Below are 22412 nucleotides of genomic sequence, written 5' to 3'. Positions count from 1 at the left end.
TGGTTGAGATTTTTTCCGGGGTTTTCCCTCAATCATTAAGAGTAAATGCTGGGTAACTTTCGACGCTGGGCCCTGGACTCATCTCGCTCAGACGCTAGATAACCATAGCAGTTGATAAAGCGTCGTAAAATAACCAATTTAAAAAGGAATGCTATCCACTTTTAATCGTCGGTTTATTTGATACAGCATTATTAAAATGTACAGGAATAGCACTACACAGAGCAATTCCATATAGGCCCTAGTCATATATTTCTTTGCAAGGAAAGTGCTTAAACATTTGTGATTCATTATCAGGCTTCGGTCCTGGGCACAAAAACGCATGAAGTTCAGAACGCACGGCCGATAGTGTTCTGTTGGTCGAGTGGAGTGGGAGATGAAGAGCGCCGTTATTTCGTGCCTCAACATGTAAACAGTCCATCACAGTACGGCACAAAATATATTTCACCCTGTACAGATGCAGTATATACAGTACATTCCTAGTGTAGACAATAAATGTCTACTATTAAAGTATTAACGTGAGTTGTAACCTTCAATCAAGTGTCTCTACGCTGAAGCCAAGCAGCAATAGGCCTATACACAACGGTACTGTACATTACGGACCCACCTGTACTGTTGCAGTCAGGTGACTGCACACAGGTCATGACGTCATTTATACTCCCCTGTACTCTAAACCTCATACTGGTTACTCTGTGTCCCTAGGCCGAAGCCTGTTCATTATATATTAAATAAAATCTAGTTACTCACGAGTAGCGGAGTTTGAGGTGCAATCATGGAGCCTATCCGACCAACCATGGCGCACACTCCAAGCAAGGAATGGCGTAACTCTGTAGGGAACATTTCGGCGGTGTACACGTACACTACAGTGAAGGAGATGGTGATGGAGAACTTCCCCGCCAAAAACAACAACATTTGCATCCACTCCATATCTGCAACAAACGTTAACATAAAGCTCAACATTCACATGTAAAATTTCCGGGTTTTCCCTAATCGTTTGTGGATTTTCTTCTAACATATTCACGTCATCCACATAGACAAGAAGCTGATGTAACCCGTTCAATTCCAAACTCTCTCTGTTATCGTAAACTTTCCTAAAGGCATATTCTACAGCAAAGTTAAAAAGTAAAGGTGATAGTGCATCTCCTTGCTTTAGCCCGCAGTGAATTGAAAAAGCATCAGATAGAAACTGGCTATATGGACTCTGCTGTAAGTTTCACCGAGACACATTTCAAAATCGAACTAGTTTCTTGGGAATACCACATTCAATGAGAAAGTTATATAAAACTTCTCTCTTAACCGAGTCATATGTCTTTTTGAAATCTATGAATAATTGATGTACTGTACCCGTACTATACTCTCTAATAATAATTTACCGATTAAAAAACAGAAAAAGATACGAACAAAATTAAATTAAAAACTGTTCAAATGAAGTTGGAAAAATATCATACCGTCCACTCAATTGATGTTAACTTCCCGCAAAGAGAGCTCGTTCGAAACTGAGAAACTGATCGTTACTAGGCCTACACAAACATCTTACTGGATAATTATTGGCATTATAAATTTGAACAAAAACCCATTCCATTGTTGTCGAATAAATGTATAACAAAGTTATATGCATAAATGAGTGCATAAAACCATCTCAGGTACACTACATATCAAGAAAATACAATTTTATGACTAAAATATATTTTGGTATCAATTTTCATAGTTGTCATGATAAAATAACTTTGCGCTGCTCTTTTGTGAGAATTGAGAGTGATGCCACACACCACGTGTTACGACACGGCAGTCGGCAAGGGCACAGGGCAAGCATTGTTTACAGCTGTGATGGATTCAACAACATAGTCCGAGTCTATGAAACAGTCGTGAATAGTGATCTGACCAGTTCCATGCAGGCTCCAATTGATTGGGCTTTTCTTTCTTTCTTTCTTTCTTTCTTTCTTTCTTTCTTCCTTCTTCTTCTTCTTCTTCTTCTTCTTCTTCTTCTTCTTCTTTGCGTGGCCTCTTAAAACCCCGGGCTCGCCTGCTTTGCAGGCCATTAACGTTACGCTGCTGTATCAGGCCCAATACTGCACACTAAATTCTCGCTGTTTGAAATGTGCTGGCGATCATTTTTCATACATTTACACCAAGTCCCCAACTTCACCAGTCACATGTGTAAACTGTAAACAACATCACCCAGCTAACTTCACAGGTTGCCCCGTTAGAATCGACTATCTAGAAAGAAACCTCCTACGTCTCTCAACAATTCGGATAACTTTCCGGATACACTTAAAAACAAAATCCACAATATCTTGGGCCAAAACAAGAGCTGCAGCTTCACAAGAGAACACATCTGATATGTCAGCTGGAGGACTTCTAAAAGTTTTAATTTATTTCTTCAAAAAATTCCAGACACGAAATATTTAACTAAAAATAAAACAAACCATAAACATATTAAAATCTTCTAAGTCCAACATTGATCAATTCACGGCTATGTTTTTAGTTATCTCTTTCTTTTCTTCCCCGGAAGAAATAATTCAAACACATTTCAACACACTAACAATACCATCTACCAGCTACGAATAGAACACAAGAGTCCAGATCACATCCTCTTCGTATTGTAAATTGGAACGCTAACGGAATTTAAAGAGATAAATATTTATTACAACATTTTCTTCAACAATATGATGTAGATGTACTTATCATAACAGAAACTCACCTTCAACAAAATTATCGACTTTCAATACCGAAATACTAGGGCCTACATCTACAGTGTCTATCATTCTTATTCGTACATATTTATTTTAAACGGATAAAACAACATTCTGCACAAAGTAATTATACTTATACAGTAACACTAGTGTACTATGTTTTAAAACCATTTCTTAGAGCGTTAATTTACAACCAGTTGTATTTTAATCCCTAAATAACACAAATATTAATAAACATGTTACTTTGAAAATAAAATTGTATGTCATTTATATTCGTACACTTGAGTAATGTTAACATATTCGGGGGTCCATGCCCTAATGATAACAGCGAGTGCAACGTAAACAATGCATTACCCCGTGCCCTAGGGTTTGTTTTGCTTCAGCAGTCAGTTCTGTTCAAAATGGGCAAGTCGAAGGAACTCAATGCCGAGCTAAACGGGACGATAGTTAGACTGACTCTTAAAGGTTATTATTTAAGGAAAATAGACAATATAATAAATAAAAGCCATTCCAGAATAAAATATGTGGTTAATGAATTCTAATACCGTGGATCTACTGAAAATCAGAAGAGGAAACCAAAAGAAAAAATACTTAATGAGAGGGAAGAACATTTTATCATAAGACAGATAAAATCAAATCAACTATTAAGTGTGCCGAAACTACGTCCCCTCATGACAAAAACCACAAGGAAGACTGTTAGCGAATCAACAGTGCGGCGTGTTGTATATAAATATGGATTTCATGGTAGAAGGATAAGAAAGAGGCCCTTAGTAAATAGGAAAAATCGAGTTTCAAGAATTAAATTTGCTAAAGCTCATGTAAATAAGGAGCAAGAATTTTGGGACAGTGTTATATGGTCGGATGAGACCAAGGTTAATCTTTTCGGATCCGATGGTGCCCATGGAGTGTGGAGAAAGAAGAATGAGGCCGACGAAGTGGATAACACTCTTTCCATTCTGAAACATGTATAATGACTTGGAGCTGTATGTCCGCGAAAGGCGTGGGTAATATCTACTTCATTGATGGAATTATGGACAAAATGATTTATAACAACGTCAAGAAAAATAATGTTAAGTAAAGTGCAGTATAAATGGGTTTGCCGTCTGTCTGCATTTTCCAACAAGACAACGACAGCAAACATACGGCCGAAATGAACAAACACTGGTTGATACGGAACGTCCCGAAGCAGCTTCATACTCCTCCTCGATCATCCGATCTGAATTCCGTCGAGCATTTATCATTAAGATTTAAGTAAAATGAACATAAAAATACAATTTCGTCCAAAGAACACTTCAGATCTGTTGTGCTGAAAGATTGGCGAATGTTCACTTCCCAGCAATGTAAAAAGTCGATAAATTCCATGCGGAGATGGTGCCAGGCAGTGACCAAAGCTAGAAGATATGCAATCATATATTAGCACGTAATTTTTTGTTATTTATGTGTAGTTGTTTAATTTTGTTACTAAGTGTACGAACATAAATGACAGGTGAAGAAATTCTATTTTTTTGTTAAATTTTATTTATTTACATGTTTATGATCTTAATATGGAGTGTATTTTTTGTTTTACTTGTATTCATAATGCTGCTGAACAGAATTTTCAAAGATAAATATAATACTTGCATTTCATGTGTCTTTCATCACTAAATTTGTTACATATTTTCACCTGTACGAATAATACTGATAGACACTGTATAAGCAGATGGACCAAATGGCCGACAGGACGGGTTGCTATAGTAATTAAATCATATACAGGGGATAATAATAATAATAATAATAATAATAATAATAATAAAATTATTGTTTTGTTATTGTCTTCGAGGATAAAAAGACTCTACTTCGCCTCGATTTTTCAAACTTACTGTTTCCTTGGACTGGGAAATGTAGAACACATAACAAATTTAAGAGAAGGCCCATGCTCCATTCGTGATTACAGGTATTTAAACAATAAGTCTGAGGGAACTGATTCTGTTGCTTATGAGAAGAAATCTAGAAGACCAGAAGTAATCAATCAGTGACGTCATTGCTGGTGAGATTTTTCAGACAAATAATGAAACTGACAGAAATTATTACCGGTATTATATAATTAGTAGTATTAGTAATATGTCCAGACATCTTCAAATGAGTTGCAGCTCAGTTTGGAGAATTCTATGGAAGAATCTTAGTCTGTGCCCAGTGATTTATTTCGAAAAAAATGTTTACAGGAACACACTTCATAAATTAGCAATCACCATAAGAACTCGTAGAGGATGTGAAGTTAGATATCGTCATGTTTCTGACTGCACACAATTTTATTTACCGGGACGTGATCCGGTGCGTTCCGGACCAATTAAACCACTGTTTGTACTCATATAAACTAAAACCAGTTTTCGCACTCAAAGAATATAGGAAACAGAAAAAATATCTTTCCACTTCATTTGGGCTAACAGAGATTCGACTTAACATGTTTATCATTGGCTGGACTGAGTTTTCTGAACAGACAAAACACACTTCTTTCTTAACATTTGACATAACATACGTAATTGCATAATTTTGTATGAAAATTACTCCAGGTTTTAATTCAGCAAGGTCTTCATGATTTGAAAGCCAGTGGCCTCGCTTAGTAATTCATTGGTCCGTGTTCCTTCGAAGAAGACAATAATGGAATAATGGAGGCTGCCACAGTAAACAGGTAGGCCCTACCGGTACTGAAACTTTACTGCAGTATACTACAGAACTTTGTCACGCTGGACTGAGGAATCACGAAAGCTGAGAATTATAATCTTCATGCAACATGCCGCACCATTCATATCTACACCCCTGCAACACATGGATCTCTCGCGATCGTGTCAATTGTTGGTATTTTCCAACAATATGGCCTCTATGATCTCCATCAAACCGTCCAAATTTTGGTTGTGGGCTATCTTGAAGAACGAGTTTCTTGGCACACTCAGCAATCATGCAGCAACTAAAAGATGTTATCGCGCAAGAAATTGGAAATATTTCAAAATATTGCAAAATGCTGACCGTGTCTCAAAAAGAATGGCGTATGTTGAACAAGAGAACGGCGTACATATTCCCAATGTTTATAAAGCCAAATGAAGGGTACACGGGAAAAACGAACAATGTCACAATGCTGTTAAGGGTGATGTCATTATCTAATTCACTGTATTACTACAAACTTTTGTGTTATTTTTACCAAAAGTGGTAAAGGAAAATTAAAACCACGGATACACTCATCATTTCCTTAATTTCAAGTAGAAACACCAATAAATTTAGCAGTAATATACCGAAATAGATTATCTCAACCTTAATGGAAATGTGACATTGTTCGTTTTTTCCGTGTACCCTTCAAATGCCATTGTTTGCCCAAACATGGTGATGGTTTTTTTTCTTTCTATCTAAAATATTATAATATTTATAGCGCTTTAACGTTTGAAGTGAATTTTGAATAACCTTATAATTGTATCCAAACAATTTCTATACAAAGATTTCTCCGTTTCCCCTAGATAGGCCTAAATATGTGATATTAATAATTTTACATGCAGTAAGTATATGAAACTAGAGTACAGTATTTGTTCAAATTTTACTGAAGTCTGCAATTAATTTTAAAATTACTTACATACTAATTAATTACAATTATGAAAAAATATTTCTCTCAATAAAAGTTAAAAAATATCTCTCACCTGTAGGTACAAAGGCGAATGAAATGCAACTAATGCCGGAGACAACGAGGGAAACGCAGAGGGTAGCCTTTCTGCCGAATCTGTCCATGGTGAAGAAGAATACTGCGTAAGCGGGGAGCTCGATGAGGGCCGCCAAAGTGAAGCTTGTGAATTTGTTGCCTCCCACCGACACCGAAGTCAGAGACAAGCCGAAGAAGACGAATGTGATGGTAGCCCTTCAAGAGTTACAAAACCAAAGTGAGAAATGACAAGCTCTGAAGAAAAAACATGAACATTAATGGTATGCCGGTCGTATTGCATTAAACGACTAGGACGTACCTTAAATTTGGCGTGTAAGCTATGGGCGTGAGTTCAAAAATCGCGCTGTAGTTGTCGGTGTAATTTCTTATGTCGTCTATGGTACATACCATATGCAGTGTAAAGCATAGAATCCGGATGAAGACTTATGCCGTTTCTTGCATTCATCTGCAGTTGCTCGTGACGAATACACATATGAGCTCGCACCGCATGGGATTCTGCAGAGCTACGATATAAACATATTACTATGAGAATGGATTGTTTAGGTCTAGGTTAACTTCTGTTTATTTAATAAAATTACATTCTAACTTTTGTTTGTTTATGCTACTTTTAATTTCCATAAGTTGTTTCTTTTAGTATTTCTTGTTTATGTTAGGTTTGATTTCTTTATGTTATTTCTAGTGTCTTCGGGTTAATTTTAGTAGTTTCTTAGATAATTTATACATATTAAATGTGAACTAACGTTATTACTTGAGGGTCACTAGGATGAAATGGGCAGAGTTTCGCGTATAAGCCATTCGTTATTTCGTGAAACCTACCTATGCGTGAGGGGAAGAAGAAAGTGGACTGGGAAGTTTCCTCCCTCGCTACGCATCCACTTGTAGCTACTTATAGCTACATAGATCACTTACCCTCACAATAAGGTTGTTACCATAAGCTACAGTACACGCATGCATTTGGTTTCATGGAATAACGAATGGTCTTTACACTAACGGAACTCCGTCTTTGGCTGCTAATAATTTATTAAATAGTAGCGTATTCAAAGAGACATGTTGTACTTCAATTAAAGAGGCTATCCAAAAATGATGTTCATTTTATCCCCAAAATAAAATTTTTCCATTTTTTAAACAATAATCCAAAAAAATGTAATCCTTTTCCCAATTTCACAGACGTTCAACTATTTGCTATGGCCAAATCGTAAAAGATGGCGCGAGACATTGCGAGTGAAATGCGTTAATAAATGCGACCTTTTAAAAATGCAATCCTCTTTGATGTACTCGTATTTCTTACAATTTACAAGTTGGGACCATTTTTGTTTAACTTATGCAGCTACTATGCTGAGAGCATGACGCTATAACCTTAACAACTGCAAGCGTGTGACGTCATGCACAGATACACAAATGCCTACAGTAAGCTGTCGCGCAGAATGTATGAGACTTCATAGAAAAAGAAAACGTGAAGAGAAAGATAATTCCCAATCTAGAAATAATGTACCCAAACGAAGAAAGACTAACATAATTAGGCTACTTTGAGTACAGTACTACGCACATACTTTCAATAAAAGTTTAATTCTAATGCTGTGGAATAGTTGTTTTAGTAGACAAAACCTAATATTTAACGTTAATCCTGGTTCCTTAATCATATTATTTAGGTTGTGTTTGGTTTTCTTGGGATAGTTTAAGTTCGTTTACATTATTATGTGTTTGTTTACCTTAGGTTTAGTTTTCTGATGCTAGTTTTAGTTTTTGGCATATTTTTCAATTGTTTAGGATAGTTGTGTTTTTCTAGGTTAGTTTCAGTTTCTTTGAATTAAGTTTTTTTTGGCTTAAAACAATCGTAGTTTTATTATACCGCTCTACTCACTTCAGGTTAGTTTAAATTTCATTTTACCGCCCTACCGGGTTTTTGCTTTTTTTTCTCTCTCTCTCTTCCGTACACATCTTATAACTAAAAGACAACTTTACATTTCATCTCTCTCCTTCCGCGTTGTGAAGTCATTTTAGCAAACATTTTAATGACTGAATTTAATTCGTAATCATTCAACTGACTTCGTAGCTTAATAATTGTGTAAATGGAAGGCTGCTACTCGGAAAGCTACTGTTGTAGGCTGCGTAATACTATAGGCCATGGACGTGTAGTTGTGACTAAGCTGTGACGTAATGTCTCCCATTACTGTCTTTTTTTTAATAGGTTATTTTACGACGCTTTATCAACAGCTCAGGTTATTTAGCGTCTGAATGAAATGAAGGTGATAATGCCGGTGAAATGAGTCCGGGGTCCAGCACCGAAAGTTACCCAGCATTTGCTCATATTGGATTGAGGGAAAACCCCGGAAAAAACCTCAACCAGGTAACTTGCCCCGACCGGGAATCGAACCCGGTTTCGCGGCTAGACGCGCTGACCGTTACTCCACAGGTGTGGACCCCATTACTGTCGTCCATGACGTTAGTATGACGTTGAAGTGACGTAATATGAGTACAGTGAGGGACAGGCCGAGAGGGAGATGTTCTACTTTCCACTACTGACTATAGCATGCTTGCGCAACTCACCCGAGTGAGAGGAAATTAGTAGCAGATGTTTCATTACGTCACAGCGGTAGATGGGGGGGATTTAAGCTGTTCCCCTCACTCGGGTTAGTTGCGCAAGCATGTTATTGGTCTATATACAGTATGTTACCAATATGTAATATGGCAGTTGGCAGAATTACAAAGTCTAAGAGAAAGAGGGGAGGAGGAAGAAAGAGACAAATATACAAACCCAATTGTTGGAGACCATTTTCAGTTTTCTTCTTTAATATTCATGCTGTCCCGTTAAGGCAACAACGAGATAAGTCGTTATCCGGATTCTAGTCTTTATCGACGAACACTTCGTCATGACAGTCTCGCCATATGTTCTCCTAAGGTTAGGTAGAGGACATGGACAAAATCTCTGTCTTAAGGGTACTTTAGGTCTAAAAGAGATGAAGTCACTGTCACAAGAAATGACACAAAACACAGGACATTCTTTTGAATATGAATTCTTTCTTCAATTTCAAGCAGACTTTCTTGTAACAATATACTTCCCTAAATATTGAGCATAAATTTAAATGTGTAACATTTAAAATTAAATCTCAAAATAGCACATTAATTGACACAATTCTTAGTAGAATACAATAGTCGTACTTTATGTGCTTTCTGTCACATACTCTGCACAATTAATAATTGAATTAATTCATCAGTCTTCACCATCATCGTCATAATCATAATTATCTATCTTCAAACACTGGGCCCGTGGTTCATTGTGTTGCTACCCTTGTGGCAATAATTATGAAACATCGTTAGACTTTCCCAAGGAAATGGACTAAGTAGGCATATGATCAAATGTGCTTTACTGTTATGCTTTTGAACAATGAATTTACTCTTCATTTTACATGAAGCACATTAATTTATGGTATCAATAATTATTGTATGTCGAAAATGGCATGTGTTTATTACGATCTGTTCAAGTCTTTGCCGCAGAGAAGCTCGCGTTCGTTCAAGAATTCATGGTTGCCCACGAATCTGCTGACAGCATTCACATTCCGTTGATGTAGTGATTCCTAGTCATTGATTGGCGTCGAATATACCGTAGATTTTTACATCGTCACAGCCAAATATCTAAAGAATTAAGATCAGGTGACCGTGCGGGCCAATTATAAACTGTAAAAAAAAATGTGAGAGTTTTTGTCTTTTACATTCGATATATTATACTTAGCGTTACATTACTGATAGGGTAAATTAGGGTCTGTTGGACAGTCGGGCATGTTGGACACTTTGTACTTTAACGTGTTACCTCGCCACTTGTGGGCATTACATTCTGCTAGAAGTCAATGACGGAAGTAGCCTCACTCTTGGTTACGTCCGTCATTGACTTCTAGCTTAATGTGGTGCCCACAAGTGGCGAGGTAACACGTTAAAGTACAACATGCCCGACTGTCCAACAGACCCTAATTTACCCTAAACTACTGATTGATAAAAAAAATCGTCTGTAATTTCCAGAAAATCGTTCTATTGGATTTATGTAAAAGCTTTTTAAATTAATTTGCATTTTGGTAAATACTATCTTTTGTCAAATAGGCCTACGTACTGTAATCCTTATTGAATACTCTGTATAAATAGACTTCGGACAAATAAAATAACATTTATGAGAAATATGTTGGGAGAAACAAGAACGGACCTAATACGATTTTAAGTGTATCTAGACCCTTTTACTATTGAAGAACTACCTTAACACTAACAAATATGATGGAATGAAATGGTTTGGATATGTGAACTAATACAGAAATAGGCAGTATTAGTAAGAATGTTGATTGTTAATCATAAGGAGAAAAGATCCATTGGTAGACTGTGAATATATAGAACAGATTAAGAAGAAACTGGGATAAAGAGGACAGATATGTGGACTAAAAAATACGAAAACAATTGAGTGAGCTCTAATTTGCAATCGATCCGCTGAAGAGAAAACAAGCTAAGAGGACAATGATCCTTTTTGTAAATTTTTTAATTTTATACTCACCAACAAAATGAACAGTTGACAACTCTCAGAAGTAGTATCTTAGAACGCATGACCTGTTTCAGAATTTCCTTGGCAGACTTTTCTTCTTCTTCATCCGACACATCATGAAACTGAAACGAAAACAGATACTAATCAAATGTCTAAATTCTGTCGTAGTTTTATCCAAGCACCTATTATGTTTTTGGTCATTTTTCACCTTACAGTATTAAACTCCTTTAAACGACGCCAGGCCACAATGACGAAAAGCAAATATTTGTGCACTAATCGTGATTACAGCCTGTGATCATAGATAGCTCCTACAGAAAATCTGATTCGTATATTATCTTTAATTAGTCCACAGACAATTAGAAGTAATAATATAGAACGGATGTAAGTAAGTTCTCATTTTTAAATCGAGCTATAAAGATTGGAATGACCTACCTGCAGCGGTCTTTGAGGCCTGTTGTTCCTTAGGGAGATTCAAGAATAACTTAAAAAGTTGTGTATAAAGTGTAAATTAAAATTAAAGTGACATGTATTTACTTGGTTTGAATTGTAAACTATTTAAAAACTATCTTGTAAGAGGGTCTTAGACTAGAAATGTTTAACTTAGAGAGCAGGATGAAAATTGTTCAGATTGTCAATTAATATAGATAAATACAATATAATATTTGTTACTCAGTCAAATGACAAATCAATGTAAAATAATGGCTTATATTATATGGTCATTAAGTTTTATACACATAAATTACATATTGCAAACGTTTTCGCCCATTCAGGCATCTTCAGGCACAATTATACAATATCTCAATATCAAACTGTATAGTCATTTCATTGGTGGTAGATAAACTGTTTAAAATTAATGATGTACAACATCTCCATAATTAAAATGTAATATTACAGGTCATAAAATTAAAATAATGTTAAAATTAGAAACAACGTAGTGTTATGATTTAAACTTCATAATATATTTTTATATACTGAACAAGAGTTTCACAGAATATTATGAAGTTTAAATCATAACACTACATTGTTTCTAATTGTAACATTATTTTAATTTTATGACCTGTAATATTATATTTTAATTATGGAGATGTTGTACATCATTAATTTTAAACAGTTTATCTACCACCAATGAAATGACTATACAGTTTGATATTGAGATATTGTATATTGTGCCTGAAGATGCCTGAATGGGCGAAAACGTTTGCAATATGTAATTTATGTGTATAAAACTTAATGACCATATAATATAAGCCATTATTTTACATTGATTTGTCATTTGACTGAGTAACAAATATTATATTGTATTTATCTATAGAAATGTTTAGTTTAAATGTAGTTCTGTTCATAAGTATGAATAAGGGTTTAATTTGTTTGTCTTTTTTGAACTGTTGTATCAATGAAGCGTGGTGAGTCAGTGAAGTTATGGTTTTACAGTGCAGTGAATAATTTCGATTAGTGATAATTTATAGTGTCAATGAAATGTGTTCTATAGTGAATGCCAGTACAATGAGTGAGATGAGAGTAAAGTGAAAGATTATTATCAGTACCAATGTGAAACTTATGTAGGACCTATACATATGCAGGTTGTAATGTAAAATTAGGTTAACCTATTAATTAGGTTATTTTATATATTATTATTTACTGTAATTATTGTGTATTGTAATTTTATTGGTTTTGTAATTTTATTGTGCTTGTAATTTTATTGTGTATTTGTAATTTTATTGTGTATTGTTTTTATTGTGTGTACAACTGCCTCCGGTTGTTTGCCCACTTGCAGTGTAAATAAATACATTCATATACGAAAATTTAAAGATTCTATATTTTTTATTTCTTCTGAGAACCATTCAGGAAATTAGAATGTTTACTGACATTATACGAAGTACCTAATAAAAATAAAATCTTTACTGTAATGCTGCAAAAATATATTTCAAGGTTTTCTATAAAATATGTATGTTTTAAGCATCTGATTTTTTCACACTGTCTATCTAACCGTCTTCCCGTTTGTGCACTGCAATTTCTCCTCAAGTATTGGACGGATTTTGTTCACATTTAGTATTTACAAGTAAATTCGGCAGAGAATTATGCACATGAACCATTAATATTTTTACTAAAATTAATTGGTCTTAGTTAACATTAATGCCACACAGAATGCTATTTACTCAAAATTTATTTATACGATTTCCTAAATTACTAAAAAAAAAATTAGCGGAACAGATTTCGGTTGCCCTACATAACTTATTCGTAATGTAACGCTGTTTTGGAAAGTAATATTGTGTGAGATAACATCTTGGTATGTATTTATTTACACTGCAAGTGGACAAGCACCCGGTGGCAGTGGTATATACACAATATAAACAATACACAATAAAATTACAATCCACAATACAATAGGAATACACAATACAATTTAACACAATGATTACAATTAATAATAAAACATAAAATAACCTAATCTTACAATACAACCTATATGTATAGGCAGTACATAAGTTTCAATAGTCTTTCACTTTACTCTCATCTCACTTACTGTAGTGGCACTATGACGCATTTCACTGACACTTTAGGACACATTTCACTGACACTCTGTAACACATTTCACTGACACTCTGTAACACATTTCACTGACACTATAGGACACATTTCATACTTACTTACTTATTTACAAATGACTTTTAAGGAACCCGAAGGTTCATTGCCGCCCTCACATAAGCCCGCCATCGGTCCCTATCCTGTGGAAGATTAATCCAGTCTCTATCATCATATCCCACCTCCCTCAAATCCATTTTAATATTATCCTCCCATCTACGTCTCGGCCTCCCCAAAGGTCTTTTTCCCTTTGGTCTCCCAACTAACACTCTATATGCATTTCTTGATTCGCCCATACGTACTACATGCCCTGCCCATCTCAAACGTCTGGATTTAATGTTTCTAATTATGTCAGGTGAAGAATACAATGCATGCAGTTCTGCGTTGTGTAACTTTCTCCATTCTCCTGTAACTTCATCCCGCTTAGCCCCAAATATTTTCCCAAGCACCTTATTCTCAAACACCCTTAACCTATGTTCCTCTCTCAGAGTGAGAGTCCAAGTTTCACAACCATACAGAACAAATTGACACTATAAATTATCACTGATCGGAACTATTCACTGCACTGTAAAACCATAACTTCACTGACTCACCTCGCTTGACTGATGTAACAGTTCAAATAAGACAAATAATTGCACCCTTATGCATACTTATAAACAAAACTACATTTAAGCTAAACATTTCCAGTCTAAGACCCTCTTACACGCTATTTTTAAATAATTTACAATTCAAACCAAGGGAGTAATTCGTCAGGCTAATTAAATACATGTCACCTTAAAAAATTAAATGTTAAATATCACCTTAAGTTTAATTTGTACTTTATACACAACTTTTTAAGTTATTCTTGAATCTCCTTAAGGAAGATGAATGTCCTTAATGATAAACAACACTTTGGTCACATCATCACACTCCAAATAAAACCAAACGTAAGTCCGTTGATTTTGGAAATCAAAGTGACCGAAGTTTGACTATCCTCAGATACAACGCAGGCAATGGCCATAAAGATCTCAACATGATACGTAGAATAACAATTAGTGGCCACGCTCCTTCGTTTGGTTTGTAATCCAATGAGCTAGGGAACCATTCAAGTATTCGATTTTAAGGAATCGGTTTTCATGTATTTTTTCATAATCGTTCAAGTCCCTAGCGTTAAATTCGCCCAATTCAAATCCCTGCACCGCGTCCGAATAGAAAACCTTCCTAGCATCTTATTTTAAGAAAACTTATCGTTAAAACTTTAAGGTCGGGATGGTTCGTGGCCTTAAATACCGCAAGGCAACCAGCCACAGTCCAAGTCGTTTTCAGCACGCTAAGGAGATCTTTGCGCTCCCGTGTGCCACACCACTGACGATGTCTGCCGGAGCAGCAGACGAAACGTATGGTAGCAATAGCGCCAACAGACCACGGCCCTTCAGCCCGGATAACATCGATCCCTATAACGCCGGCCGTGAAAGCCTACATTCCGAAACTAATTATATTACCTTAACTAGTCGTTCTCTTGTGAACAATGTCGCTCGTCCTCTGATCATGCGCACTGGCTCCTTTCTGGGACTTACAAGTATCTGTGCGACAAAACTCTTTTCTAAGACTGTACAGTGTGCAAAATTTTGGTAGTCTATAACTGTACTCTGTATTTTGTATATTATTATTATTTTGACATATGTTTACCCACCCAGACATACTTGTAGAAAGACATATTGAAATTTTGATATTTTTTAAATAAAACGGTTGCTTAGAAAATTATTTCATTACATGAGTTCATAACCATTCACTTTTTAAAACTTTGAACAGATTTTTTTTAGATATTTACAAAATTGTCACAGCTTTGTAAATTAGCATAGTAATTTGTTTTGTTCTTTAATTTAACCAGGTAAGATTATATGTTAAAACAATAATTTAGATGGCCAGAGACAATTTTTTTTATTTTTTACAAAGCTTAAACGAATTGACCTAAATGTTTTTTGAACTCGTTGCTTCAATTTTAGCTACTCGATACAATGCAATCCAAACTTACAGATTTATGTTCGCACAAGGAGTTCATTTCGAACTTGTTCAGAGTTTCTTCTGATAGTTTAACTCCATTTCGTTTTGCAGCTTTAATAATCGTGTTTCGGGCTTCCTCTATCTTTCCCATAGTCAGGAGCCATCTCACTGATTCTGGAAGTAACCTGTTCAAACACAAATTAAAAATAAGTAGATTTAGTTATGTTATAACATTGTACTCAATGATGCTGATATTGTTTGGAGGACCTTAAAATGTAGCTTACGTCTGAACTTTTAAACGAACTGCCACACAGTAAAAATATCATGACACAGTGTCCAAAAACCATCAGACCTCAATCTAAGAAAACACAGGACATCATATTCATAAAAAATCCATGTAATGTGCTGGATTCAAACCTATGACTCGCTTAAAAGACTGTTATATTAGTCTTAGCTGTTGAGTAAACTATGATGGACTTTGATATCATAATATTTGTTAATGCTGTTGAAACTTTTGTCATTTGTTCTTACAATACAAGAAATACTACTCCAAAGCATTCATTTAATTTAATAAATTTCAATGTTGGGAAGTTTTATGTGTAAGCATTAATTTGAGCTTACTAATTCATGCTGTTATTGAGAGAGAAATTAAAAGTGCAGGAGGGAAAATTGGATGTTCATTGTGTATCCTAGCTTGAAACTGAGGCATAGACCTAAGACAATCTCAGTTAGAAAGAAATAAAATATCCAGTATTCCACTACACACGATCAATGGCAGCTTTAATGGATGAAATATCACCCTTCAAAAAATCTTAAATATGTATTTTCTTTCCTCTTTTAAAGGAAGATTGCCTTGAAACGAACAAAGCAATGAAATCGCAACCCATACTCAACTAAACTCTTGCAATATTCCATTCAGCTGAACTAACACACGTTCAAATAAGTAATAGGCAATGACTTCATAATGAAGTTATAACATAACAAAAATAATTGCTTCCACCTTTTTAAATCAATTTTTGTATTATAAATAATATTATTCTATAAGTGTGTTAACGTAATCTATTTTATATGGCATTTCTTGTATGATAATATGCAATAATGAGAAAACACAGATGGTCGCCTGAGAATATTTTTGAGCAATTACATTACTGGTATACTTATTGATTAGATGATTCTAGATCTGCTTGCTACGCATTGTATATTTCTGTATAGCTCAATTGATTGAATTGTTTATGCTTGCAAATGGAAATAATCTGCTTGCCATGTACTATAGCCTATTTTTTTTTAATTGTTAGGAGGGAGGTAGGGAACATCCCACGCACTACGACCTGAGGTCTATTGTACACCCCCTATATGGGACGAGTTGCGTGCCCACCGATTCTCTACGCGCATCGACCTAACCACTTGACCCCCTTAACGACCGGTCCCTACAGCCAACACAATCCATGTACCACTCCTGCTACGGCAACCCTCCCCCAAGGCTCCCTTAACGGTCCGAGGCTGAAGTTCTCCCCCGAGAAGATCTGCCCCGGGTTCCGTTGCAGAAGCTATCCATCATCGCATGAATACAATCCACGGAGGCCGGTCGAGAGAGCCAGCAGCTTCGGAGGGCCGCCTGTAGAGCGATCTGAAAACCAGAAGAAGTGACGGGATGATGAATGAAAGGATGATAGGGGAGGAAAGAAAGTGGCGAAGATGAGTGGAGTTCCAATCGCCTGATAAAGTTACCTGAGTTTCATCCATAGGAGTGAGGGGAAAAAACCCCGAAAAAACCTCACAGGCAACTCGTCCCGACCGGGGATCGAACCCGGGACCGCTCAGTTACAACGGTGGACTACTATAGCCTACACTTTTGTGTAGTTCAACTGACGAATTATTTAGGTTTTTAAATTGAATTAATCTACTTGCATACAGTAAATTTTTGTACAGCTTAACTGATGAATTGTTTAGGTTTGTAAATTGAATTAATCTACTTGCATACAGTAAATTTTTGTACAGCTGAACTGATGAATTGTTTAGGTTTGTAAATTGAATTAATCTACTTGCATACAGTAAATTTTTGTACAGCTTAACTGATGAATTGTTTAGGGTTGTAAATTGAATTAATCTACTTTCATACAGTAAATTTTTGTACAGCTTAACTGATGAATTGTTTAGGTTTGTAAATTGAATTAATCTACTTGCATATAGTAAATTTTTGTACAGCTTAACTGATGAATTGTTTAGGTTTGTAAATTGAATTAATCTACTTGCATACAGTAAATTTTTGTACAGCTTAACTGATGAATTGTTTAGGTTTGTAAATTGAATTAATCTACTTGCATACAGTAAATTTTTGAACAGCTTAACTGATGAATTGTTTAGGTTTGTAAATTGAATTAATCTACTTGCATACAGTAAATTTTTGTACAGCTTAACTGATGAATTGTTTAGGTTTGTAAATTGAATTAATCTACTTGCATACAGTAAATTTTTGTACAGCTTAACTGATGAATTGTTTAGGTTTGTAAATTGAATTAATCTACTTGCATACAGTAAATTTTTGTACAGCTTAACTGATGAATTGTTTAGGTTTGTAAATTGAATTAATCTACTTGCATACAGTAAATTTTTGTACAGCTTAACTGATGAATTGTTTAGGTTTGTAAATTGAATTAATCTACTTGCATACAGTAAATTTTTGTACAGCTTAACTGATGAATTGTTTAGGTTTGTAAATTGAATTAATCTACTTGCATACTGCATATTTTTTTACAGCTTAACTGATGAATTGTTTAGGTTTGTAAATTGAATTAATCTGTTCGTGTATTGTATATTTTTGTACATTCACCAGCGTAGCTCAGTAGGCAGACTCGCTTGCATGCTGATTCGGAGCTGCGTGGGCTTGGGTTAGATTCCCATTTTGGTTAATTATCTGATTGAGCTTTTCCCGAGTTTTTCCTCAACCGTAGGGCAAATGTCAGGTAATCCTCTGCCTTACATCATCTCGTAAAAAAATGTATAACTTTTGACTTGTTTCACATCTTGAAGCTGCGATGCTAATGTCATATCTATGAGATACAATAAATGAAATGAAATGGAAAAAGGATTGGAATTCTGAGACAGAACGGGAGATCCTTCCAATCCTAGATTGATGACTATTACTATGGTGGCGGCGACGACGGTAACCGTAATACTAAATATTCAATATTGTAAGAACTTGGACACAGTAGCTCAGTTGCTAGCTTGAAACTTCTCACAAACGGGTTGAAGGATTGATTTTTTGCTTGCCCGTGTATCAGGTGTCAGGTGACATACGCAGTGTTTATAGGCAGGATTGCTTCAAGTAATTAAGTTTGTGCTATGATTACTAAAATAATACGAACAAGTCATCAAATCATTTAGTCTCGTAGTTCGGAATAATGTTAAAGTCTTTTGTAAAGACTTAGAATTCTGTATTGTATTTATTAAATTCTCTCTTATACCTATTTTATTTATCACTTTCAGAAATCTTAAATATTTTATTACATTTATTTCAAGTCATATTAAAAGTAATTTAATAACAGTAGAACTTTTATAGTTTCTGCTCATATGAAATTTTTCAGTAGCAACAAGTATAGACTCACCAACTTCTTATTACCGATTGGGAGCCACCGGCGTGGCTCAGTCGGTTAAGACGCTTGCCTGCCGGTCTGAAGTTGCACTCGGGCGCTGTTCGATCCCCGCTTGGGCTGATTACCTGGTTGGGTTTTTCCGAGGTTTTCCTCAACAGTAAGGTGAATATCAGGTAACCTGTGGCGAATCCTCGGCCTCATGTCGCCAAATACCATTTCGCTATCACCAATCTCATCGACGCTAAATAATCTAGTAGTTGATACAGCGTCGTTAAATAACCGACTAAAAAATTACCGATTGGAGATGAGGGCGCTGCTATCGCTACAACAGGAAACATGCAAGAGCTCAGTAGTTCAGACTCCTGCCGTTGGTAATGGGAACTTGGCTGGTCTAGCTAGAATCACCAGGAGTTAATGAAGAAAAGTTCAAATCAATTTATTTTCACAAATTCATAGTGATTCTAACGACTCGTCGCTACTGAAAAATCTTAATATGGATATAAACTGAAGAGTATCAAACGTAGCTTCTTTTTAAACTAATATCCCAAATTTTTAAAATTAAACTGGAGTCTATCACATAAACCTAAGTCAACATGGCCTCCTTTGAGGAATGAATCCCTCACATTGATAACCCAGCCTGATTTTCGGATGTCGAGAAGTTCTAGTTTCAGGTACAATGATTTTATGTAGTAAGAAGAACATACCATAGATAAGAGAAACAGAAGAAAATTGGAATGTAGAAAACTCTGAGGAGGTATCTCCAGTTCAGAAGCCACCATGCGACGACCCCTAGTATCACCTCTCCGAAGGTGTAGAAGACGGATATTACTGTACCTCCCAGAACTCGGGCCCGGGGTCCAACCAGTTCCATGCCTGTACACAAAAATATTATTATTAAATTGTCAACTCTCATGAAACATACTTGTAACAAATAGGTCTGCATTCTGTTGGCGGTTTCACAAGTACTTCTAAATGTGCATAATTAGACTTATTACAACTTGTACTCAAACAGTATTTAAACTACGAAACAAATCGAATAATGCTTAGTAGTGAAATGATAGACTTAATTAACAATGGAGAAGCCGTACCACAATTTAAAGAAACTGAAAATACAGAGCTAATGACATAATATGCATAACACGGATTATTATATAGGTGTTTTTAATTGGTTATTTTACGACGCTTTATCAAATGCTGTGGTTATCTAGCGTCTGAATGAGACGAAGATGATAATGTCTGCGAAATGAGTCCGGGGTCCAGCGCCGAAAGTTACCCAAGAGGTGAGGGAAAACCATGAAAAAAAAACTTAATCAAATAATTTGTCCCAACCAGAATTTGAACCTGGGCCTGCTCGTTCCACGGTCAGGTATGCTAACCGTTACTCTACAGCAATGTACCTATATAGGTGTTCAAATGCCTTACGCTGGTATAATTTATTTATCACTGTATAATAAATGACAGACACTCTACAGTAATACCAACGTTTAAAAGAGGACATTCGAAGAATTTATTGATTACATAACACAAATGAATTTCGCCTATAAAATATATTATGTGACCTCTCATGGAACATATTTGTAATCAATACATTCTGTTGACGGTCGTACAAGTAGTTCTAAGTGTGCATGATTAGATTGTTATTAGAACTTGTAATCAAGCAGTATAAACTACGAAATAAATCGAATAATGTTTAGTAGTGAAATGATAGACTTAATTAACAATGGAGAAGCCGCACCACAATTTAAAGAAACTGAAAATACAGAGCTAATGACATAATATGCATAGCACAGATTTTTATATAGGTGTTTTAATTGGTTATTTTATTACGCTTTATCAAGTGTTGTGGTTATGTAGCGTCTGAATGAGACGAAGGTGATAATGTCTGCGAAATGAGTCCGGGGTCCAGCGCCGAAAGTTACCCAAGAGGTGAGGGAAAACCATGAAAAAAACTTAATCAAATAATTTGTCCCAACCAGAATTTGAACCTGGGCCCGCTCGTTCCACGGTCAGGTATGCTAACCGTTACTCTACAGCAGTGTACCTATATAGGTGTTCAAATGCCTTATGCTGGTAGAATGTATTTATCACTGTATAATAAATTACATATAGCTATAATAATACCAACGTTTAAAATAGGACATTCGAAAAATTTGTTGGCTGCATTATACTGAAATGAACTTCATCTATAAGATATATTATGTCAACATTATTATACACAAATTAAATATGGTTTCCGAACAAATGGAATTCAAGCGAGGTAAAGTTCACCGAATACATTGCTAATGTGACGAAGGAGCTATTGTGCAGCAGAATACTGCAACTTGCATCTCGTCTAGAATGAAAGTCGCAGCGCAGTTATACCAGCACGCTGAGAGACTTAAAAAAAAAGAAATACCAAACAAGCAGTAGACAAGCCGTAGCATATATTTCATATATCTATTATTAACATTTTTTACTTGTTCCGATAATGCGTCCTACTTTAACGATAGATACTCAAAAATAAACGATATCTCCGTAACGAGTGATTGTGGAATGTTAGTTCTTACGTAAGTCTACTTAAACTAGTCGTTATGGCTGGGTGGTCAGACTTTTCACGTGAAAAACCCATAGTCACAGTTGTGACGGACAAAGTTGCAGTTGGAGTTCTCCTCTGGGTTGTCCCATTTCTCCATTTTAGGCATCTACATAATACCCTTCTGCTCTCCATTTCGTCATCATTAAATTGTATTCCCCAAACGCCGGCTGGCGAAGCACGGAGGGGGTGGCCTAGAGACGAATAGGGTTACCTGCTCGAAACCTGGGTACGAAGCGAACCTTAGTGTAGTCAGCCGGTGTGGGTTGGGATTGCGCCTAGCTTGAGGTTCAGCGCAATAGGTAATAGGTCTTCTAAGGTCGTAGTTTCAGTTCAATTCAGTATTATATCCTTCATTATGCAATGCTGTTCTTGAACGGAATTTTTCCAATGTTGTATAGTAGGCTAACAGATAGATAGTCTTTAGGTTGACCACTAAGACGATGGACGTGGAACTTTCTCACGTAATTCTTGTAAAGATAAGCCGTATTGCTATTAATGGTGATGATGGTGATGATTATGATGATCGTGATAATGGTGGTGGTGGTGGTGATGGCAGTATATAATTATTTTATTGCCTGTAATTATGTTAGCAACTACAGAAGTCGGTATTCGTTCATGCATGTTATTTCTCGTTTATGGTAGACATGTTTGCGAATGGAATGGTAATTGTTTGCGTTATTTTTGTAGTAGTAACAGAAATATTATAAACAGTAATATGTATAGGTCTAGAAACAAAATTCGAGTCATCTGAATTTTCCAATAATGAAATGAAAGATGAGTGGAACTG

General features: G+C 35.7%; 1 protein-coding gene across 3 annotated transcripts in view; it reads right to left on the bottom strand.

The window, feature by feature from the left end:
* Positions 1–22412, bottom strand: part of LOC138705840 (organic cation transporter protein-like) — a 106341-nt gene that overhangs the window by 6243 nt on the left and 77686 nt on the right. For all 3 annotated transcript variants that reach the window (XM_069834518.1, XM_069834516.1, XM_069834517.1), the window contains exons 6-10: positions 19755–19923; positions 15489–15642; positions 10904–11013; positions 6353–6567; positions 745–926 (exon numbers count right to left, since the gene is read on the bottom strand). In XM_069834518.1, the coding sequence (XP_069690619.1) occupies positions 745–926; positions 6353–6567; positions 10904–11013; positions 15489–15642; positions 19755–19923 (830 nt within the window). The remainder of the gene's footprint in view (positions 1–744; positions 927–6352; positions 6568–10903; positions 11014–15488; positions 15643–19754; positions 19924–22412) is intronic.

The sequence above is a fragment of the Periplaneta americana genome, chromosome 9 (assembly GCF_040183065.1).
Source record: "Periplaneta americana isolate PAMFEO1 chromosome 9, P.americana_PAMFEO1_priV1, whole genome shotgun sequence".
Classification (NCBI taxonomy): Eukaryota; Metazoa; Arthropoda; class Insecta; order Blattodea; family Blattidae; genus Periplaneta; species Periplaneta americana.
The sequence above is the reverse complement of the archived record's forward strand: the minus strand, read 5'-3'. Positions and strand labels throughout refer to the sequence as shown.